General features: G+C 41.4%; 1 protein-coding gene across 1 annotated transcript in view; it reads left to right on the top strand.

The window, feature by feature from the left end:
* LOC143022844 (uncharacterized) overlaps positions 1-89 on the top strand; it is an 8,957-nt gene extending 8,868 nt beyond the window's left edge. Inside the window, exon 4 of the mRNA XM_076181224.1 lies at positions 1-89. This exon is cut by the window's left edge and continues 573 nt beyond it. Coding sequence (XP_076037339.1) covers positions 1-43 — 43 coding nt within the window. The 3' untranslated portion in view covers positions 44-89.
* Positions 90-8,198: the final 8,109 nt, after the last annotated feature.

The following is an 8,198-nucleotide window of genomic DNA, read 5'->3' as shown; positions in this document are numbered from 1 at the left end:
TTCGAGAGTAGTAAAAATAATAATAGTAATAATAATTAATTAGAGTAATAATAATAGTAATGATGATGATGATAACAATAGTAATGATAATGATGATAACAATAGTAATGATAATGATAACAATATTAATAATTATGATGATAAATGTATTAGTCATTAAAGAAAATAATGATAATAATAATAATAAAAATAATAATAATAATAATAATTACAATAATGATACCAATGATAATAACAATGATAATAGTAATAATAACAGTAATAATTATTATAGTAGTGGTAGTAATAACAATACTAATAATGTCAATAGTATTAATATTAATATATTAATAGTAATAACGATAATAGTTATGATAATAATATTGACAACGATGACGATAATAATAACGATAATAACGGTAACGATAATAACGATAACGATAATAATAACGATCATAATAACGATCATAAGAATGATGACAATAATAATTATAATGATGACAATAATAATTATGATGATGATAATGATATATGTAATAATATGAATATGAATGATATGAATAATATGAATAGATATGAATAACAATAGAAAATTATGATAAGATAAAAGAGAAAGAAATTGGAGAAATTTGCAGCTAGCCTAGTGCCTGTTGCTCACACGTTAACACAACGAATAATGAACACCAAAGATAGAAAGACGAAACTAAGCATTGTTGTACCCAGAGAGTACGGCAAAACAAGTTGAATAAAGTGACGAATTTTACAGGCACGAAAATTTGGGCGTGAAAAAACAATGAAAAGTAGATAATAATAAATAGATCATTGAATAGATGAAAGTATAATGAACAAATAAAGTTACTGATAGACAAAGGAATATGTAAATAAACCAGTTGGTGAATAGACAAATAAATAGATGAATAGACAAATGAAGGTAAGAAAAATAATGCATAATAGTAAAATAATTATAATGATGATGACATATGGCATACTTAAGGACCAAAAGAGTCTGCAGCCTTGGTCAACCATGTTTATTACTACCTGTGTGGTGTCTTTGATTTCCGTAGTGGGAAGTGAGAAACCCATAGGAGGGCGAAGACCTGTAGGTTGCGGGAAGCAGACCGATTTTTTTTTTTTTTTTTTTTTCCCTTTAGAGCGATGTTTTGGTCGCCTCCACGCCTGGCCAGGTCTGTCAGGAACCAACGCGGGAAGCCCGCAGTGGGTCCCGAGAATCGAACTCACGACCATCTGCCCATAGATTCTACGTAACATCATAGATCTAATGCGCGCGTTTGCTAATTCCAACATTCATTTATATGTAATATATATTATTTTGTTATATATTATATACATTACACATTATGCATATATCATGGACTCAGAAATTTACCTTACGAAGAGAGGCTTAGGCATCTTAACTTCCACTCTCTGGAAAGACGCAGAGTGCGGGGTGATCTAATAGAAGTGTTCAAGTGGATCAAAGGCTTTAACAAGGGTGATGCAAACAAGGTCATCATATTAAAACAACAAGGCAGGACTCGCAGTAATGGTTATAAACTGGACAAATTTAGATTTAAAAAGGAAATAGGCAAGAATTGGTTCACTAATAGGGTGGTCGACGAATGGAATAAACTTAGTAACCATGTAGTAAGCGCTGAAACTGTCAGTTGTTTTAAGAAACGATTAGACAACTTTATGGATGGGGATGACAGGTGGTGATGGATACGGAGCTGCCTAGTGTAGGCCTTATGGTCTCTTGCAGTCTCCTTCATTCTTGTGTTCTTATTATGTATTACATATAGTATTTCATTTGCAAGTCTGTATTTTGCATTAATTTACCAAATGCTTGCGGTTAACCCACTTTCACATCACTACATCACAAACAAACGACCAAAATACACGCTTCCTCTGTCATGCAGCCACAAATCATACACTACGCCACCGAAAAATACATTTATCACAAGCACATTACAACCTCAACCCCCTAGGATACATCAAAATGCAAATGAGGGTCGAAAGCGAAAATAAGACATGCATCACACCTGATGCGCAAGTAATTTCAGCCTTGGATAAAAAACAAATCGACAACTCACCCAACGAGTGTGCTTGGCCTGTGAGCGATGTCAAGCTTTATGAAGACCTTACATTATCTTAGATATTCAGGGGACCCTTTGATACGGGATTATGTAGGATATAATCACTTTTGCTAAACATTTCGTGATAATAACATAGTAATATATCATTCAAATCATCGCTACATTCTGAGAGACTCAACCAGCCATAAAAAACTAGAAAAATATTTTCACATCTTCATTAAGACACATTGTGTAATCATGAATCATATAAACAACTGAGCCATGACAGGATTAACTGCAATTAAGCTCCATTCACACTATCACGATTCTAATCAAATGTTTTGATTTTGAAAAGCTGGAAGATGACTTCGCCTACAGTGTTCTCGACTTCCCTAAGCCTACAGTTCACAATGTGTCTAACATTCGTCTAGGTTTAACTTCTCACAGTTCGTCATTCAGTTTCCACGTATATGACCCAAAGTTGATTTGATATTTGGAGATTCGAAAAATAAAAGATTTTAACCTAAGTCGTTTCCACTCAAACGAACTCGAGTCGTGTATGCGTGACAGGGTCCTAATATGTTCAAATTTCCAGCCCTGTGGAGCCTTTAGTATCTGCGGAGCCCTAGCTGAGAAACACGGGCCTACAAGTTTACTCAATTACATTTTCTGTGTCTAACGCATGAAACAGAATTCAAAATCTATTCGAGATATATAGTATTTCTATATGCTACGATATCAATATGGATAATACGAATATAGGGTGTAGGCTATACGAAGTGCAACGGAAATCTATAGTCTATAAGTAGAATTTGTTTCGTAATGGAAACTAGGTGTTTTTTTGAATTACCTAAAGCTCTTATCATACTATCATCATTCTCGTCAAATGTTTTGATTTTGAAAAGCTGCAGGACGACTTCGCTTGCGGTATTCTAGACTTCGCTAGAGACAATTCAACAACGTGGTGTCTAATATTCGTATTCTAGGTTTAACGCCTCTTAGTTTGTCATGTAGCTTCTCAACATATGACACAAAAGTAATATGACATTTGGAGATTCTAAAAAAAAAGTCAACGAAGTCGTTTCTACTCAAACGAACACCTAAGTCGTCTATGTGTGACCGGGGTTTTGCACTCCCAACATTGCAAATGCTGGATCACGTGTGGTTAATCAATGCAATTAAAGAACACTGAAAGTAACAGGCGTAGAATATGCGTTATTTAACCACGAGATTAACTAAACCTGCTGTAATAAAAATCGAATTTAACAGATAAATCCTGACAAAAGTAACTAGAGTTCTAAGCCTTTATAAAGACTTCAAAGCTCCTCACCCTTGGGCAAGTGTGTCCCCGTCACCCTGTGTCATTCTAGCGTTTGCATTGTAGTGTCACACTCACCCTAGTCTCATCTAAGATTCTCGATTTAGGATGGAAAATCCTTTCACGGTGGTCTTGAGGGTGTAGAGAACACACAAAAGCTTTTCTATATCAGATTGTCACTATTTCATTGACTCGTTCACGAAGACCTAGATAGTCCGGTCCACCAATTTTGATCACAGACACACAAACACACTAACACACATATTACAAAAGTCACTAATTCGAATGAACGACAGGAGCTAACCTACCAAAGGATGCGGGTAGGAGGGGGTGGGGGCTCATCATCCTGATTGGCTGAGAGCAGTGCCTACTCGATGACCAAATGTAGTGCGTGATTGGGTATCAATCTTTCCGTAACAAACTTGGTACCAGAAACGATTTATTTTGCTACGATTGGATAGATTTTTTATTTTATTTAATTTATTACGCAATAGCGTCATACAGTGGGGGGAGGTTTTCATAATGAATATAGGAAGGCAACTGGGATGCACATGCTTACACACGTGCACATACACTTTTATATACACACTTACATACAATACATGAGTTGCAGGTAACATAAGATAGGACACTGGGTATTGTACATTGATTCAAAAGGGAAGTAAGCTTGAGATGTCACGCAGGGCATCAGGTATTATGAAAATCCACCAAAGCGGGGGTAACGGACAAGTATTTCATCTAATTTATTTTGTGATAGGAGATGACGACAGATGGCATCTAATGGTAGTCCCTGGGGTATTAGATGTCTTACAGTGAGCACGCTATGCAGTAGTGCTCGATGGTGTTGGCTAGTGGAGCGTGGCATAGGAGACATTCTGTGAATACAGGTTCGCACCTCCACCCCGGAGACCTGCCACGGTGGACGGTAGCCTAGCCGCAGTCGGGCTGAGACAACATTGTGGCGACGAACCATAAGTCCCCTGCGGCGGTACGTGTATTTGTGGCGGCATACGGATTCGTAGTGGTTGATGGTGTCACTGAAGGGTCTCTCGGTGTCCCGTCGACGATGCTCCGGTAGAAGTGCAGCGGAGCGGGCCCTGTTAAGGTAACATGGCAGGGAGAGAGGTCGTCCATCACCACGACGGGGGAGTCGGCAGGCTTCCTTTGCTAGGCGGTCTACTTTGGTGTTATGGTGTAAACCTACATGAGATGGAATCCAAACAATTCTAATGCAGAAATTACGGATAGTCAGTAGAGATAGAAAGGAAAGGATTTATTGTACAACAGAATGGTGAGTGGGATGAATAGCGGAGAGGGATTGCAGTGCAGGCTTAGAGTCACATATAATGACACCATTAACTCCTTTTTGACAAACTGATAGCATCTAAAATGGCGTATAGCTCGCACAACGTGGAGCTGGAGTGGTCTCGGAGTCGACGGCCGACCCAGCCCTCAGGAGGCGGCGGTAGGTCAGGTGAGAAGACTGCTCCTCCAGCTGCACCATCTGATTGTAGCGATCCGTCAGTGTAGAGGCGATGCGTAGCAGTGATGGAGGATGTTACTTGGGTAACATGTTCCAAAGCCAGCTGTAGTTGTAGAGGAGGTGGGTCACATTTTGCTGTAGGAGTGAAGCTAACCACAGGCGATGGTAGCGCCCACGGGGGAGGGCCTGGGGGTACGTCAGCTACTGGTACTTGTAAATCTAGGCTGCGAATGAAGGAGGAGATAGACCTTATGAGACGGCGACCGGGGGGCATGAGGTGGGGGACGGGCGGAGCGGGGCTGAGAGAAGCTCTGACCAGCGCTGTGAAGGTGAGAGGTGGGGGAAGTGTATACACTTAACTGTGAGGCAGCTGACGTTAGAATAAATCCTCTCAACTAGGGAGGGAAGCCGTAATTCCCGTTGCATGTTGACAATTCTGGTAGTCATTGGGCAACCAAGAATTGTTCTCATTGCTTTGTTCTGAAAAATCTCCAATGGCTCTAAAGCAGATCGAGGAACTTGAATTAAGGCAGGGGAGAGGTAATCAACAACAGAGCGTATAAAAGTAATATAGACAGTTCTGGCCACGGGGATGGAGATACCGGAGGAGTTGTTGGTGAGCCACTGGAGAGGCCGGAGCCGACGTTGGAGACGATCTAGCAGTTCACGAATTACGGGATGGGATTGACGCCGGGCAGGAAGAGTTTCCGAGATTCGTACTGGTACACCAAGGTAGCAGTACTGGGAGCTTAGTGGGATGATGCAGTCTCCAATCATGAACTCTGGCAGCGTGGCAGGAGGGCGGTAGGAGAAAATTCTGCTCTTCTGTGGGAAAGCAACAAGACCACAGTTAGCAGAAGCCTGGGAGAGAGAAGTAAGAAAGAGTTGTAGGTGTGCTGGGGAAGTAGAGTGAATACATAGATCATCTGCATAGCATGTAATTGTGACCTCAGGAATAGTGGGCAAAGACTGAGGAGACGATGCATTAGTATATTGAAGATAAATGGACTTAGTACCCCTCCTTGAGGAGTGCCGAGATGAAAATCCCGTGAGGAGCTGTACAGTAGGCACCGCTGAAGAAAACGCGGGAGGTTCGGTTACTGAGGTAGCCCTTAATCCATCGTAACAATTTACCCTTAATTCCAAAGTCAATTAATTGATCTAAAATAATGTCTCGGTTAGCTATACCAAATGCACTTTTTAGATCTACAAATGCCAAAACACTGTCACGCGAGAGGCGAGAATATAAGTCGACGAGGCAGTGATGGGTGCTGCGTTGGGGTAGAAAGCCGAAGAGACGTGGAGAAAGGCGATCTTGTAGTTGGTACATCAGTCGGGTGAGCAAGATCCTTTCCATTACTTTGCAGAAGCAGGATGTAAGGGAGATGGGCCTGAAATTTGCTGTGCCGGGCTTGGGTATGGGGATTATTGTACATATTGTACATGTTGTAGAGGCGAAGGAGGGGGTTACCGGGTACGCGGTGCAGTAAACATAGCACATTGTAGGTAATGCCATCATCCCCAGGGGACGTGGCTTTACCTCTCAAGAGAGCACGTCGTAGTTCATCTTCAGTGATCGGTATAGTTTCTTCATCATCCTCTTGCAGCAAAGCATGTAATAGGCGGAGTCCACGAGCAAAAGCACCGGAGGAGAGGGCATCTTGGACTGGGGCAGGTAGTTTGGCAGGGTTGGACTGGTTTGACCACGTGTCGATGAGCTGTTCGGCAAATACGGTGGGGGAATGATGACGGGCAGTAGCAGGAGTCTTCTTAATTACTCTGCGAATAAGGTGCCACATGGAGGTTATACTAGTTTGGTGATTAATTCTGTCCGTGAATCTCTTCCAGGAGTCAGTACTTACACATTCTAGGAGGGTTGTTAAATAGTCTCTGGATTGCTGGTAACGATGAAGTAGTTCAGGAGATGGGTTAGCTTCGAACATGAGTCCATCGCGCTCCGCTTCTTTCTGTGCGTCCTGAAGTCGGGTGTCTAGGTACCATGAGTGTGTGGCGCCACCTGTGTCCCAGGGGGTCAGATGATGTTGTCGGATGAAGGATAGCAGGTGAACACCAGGGAGGTTAGTGGTGCCAGGACGATCTCCCAATGCAGGATGTCGAGCATTGAAACCCCCTGCGTATATTATGCCTTTCATCGTAGGTGGTGGAAGAGTGGTTGGACGAAGGCGTGCGGGAGCAGAGTAGATATTGCAGAGCTGTAGGATTCCGCCCCCAATTTCTATCTCGAAGATTTGGAATGTTACGTCAGGGTCTGTAGAGGAGCGCAGAGGACGGTGTATCAGTGTATTGTGTATGTATGTTAGAAGACCGTTTCCTATCGTATGAATATAGGGGATATATCCGGGAAGGGAGGGTGCCTGTGGTGCAGTGTTGGGCCGGTTTGGAAACGCCTCCTGGAGAAAAATGACACAAGGGTGATGTATCTGTAAATAAGCCTTCAATTGTGTGTATTTTTTGTGGTTGGTGATACCATTGATGTTCCATGTAAAGAGGTCTAGGTGAATGTTAGTTAAGATTGTCGCGTTTGCTGATAGGAGACCGGAGTGTGGAGGTAGATGGACGATTCGAGGAAGACTGGCTAGTGCTGGGTTGTAACTTACAGAGTTTGTCGAGACGAGTTGCAATTGATTCCATTCTCTCGGCAAGCATGGAGATGGAGGAGACGAAGGTGTGTTGGGATTCCGCCAGTGTGGAGAGTCTGGTGGCAATAGTAGTTTGGGCCGAGACAAGGCTTGACAGATAACTAATGATAAATGAAAATCAAGCAAATAATAATAAACAGACAAATAATAGCAAACAAATGATATAGAATAAATTACAGCATCTTGTTTAGAAGTTTATGTAAACTTCGAACTGAACTACATTGTACACGGTTGGTCAAGTTGTTTCTACTCACTTCCAAATGAAATCTATTTTCTGACAGTTTGAGACCATTATTATTTGTCGGATTCTCATTCAGTGTGAAAATTTGGTCACTTTTGAGGTTGTCGATTCCCTTTAGAATCTTAAACACCTGTATCAAGTCACCTCTGAGTCTACACTTTTTTAGGGAATAAAAGATTCATACGTTTTAGTCGATTTTCGTATGATTTAGTTTTGATATTTGGAATCAGTTTTGTGGCTCACCGTTGTACTTTTTCCAATCTGTCAATATCTTTAATAAGATTCGGTGACCATACGGAAACAGCATATTCCAAATGTGGACGAACTAACGATTTATATAGCTTGTTAATGAGTGATGGACTTTTGAAGTCAAAAGATCGCGCAATTAGTCCTAGAATCTTATTTTCTTTCTCAGAGGCTGAAATACACTGTTTAGATGATTTGA

This window comes from Oratosquilla oratoria, unplaced genomic scaffold (assembly GCF_046742065.1).
Source record: "Oratosquilla oratoria isolate Oo_2021 unplaced genomic scaffold, ASM4674206v1 SCAFFOLD202, whole genome shotgun sequence".
Classification (NCBI taxonomy): Eukaryota; Metazoa; Arthropoda; class Malacostraca; order Stomatopoda; family Squillidae; genus Oratosquilla; species Oratosquilla oratoria.
This window is presented reverse-complemented; position numbering and strand designations above follow the sequence as displayed.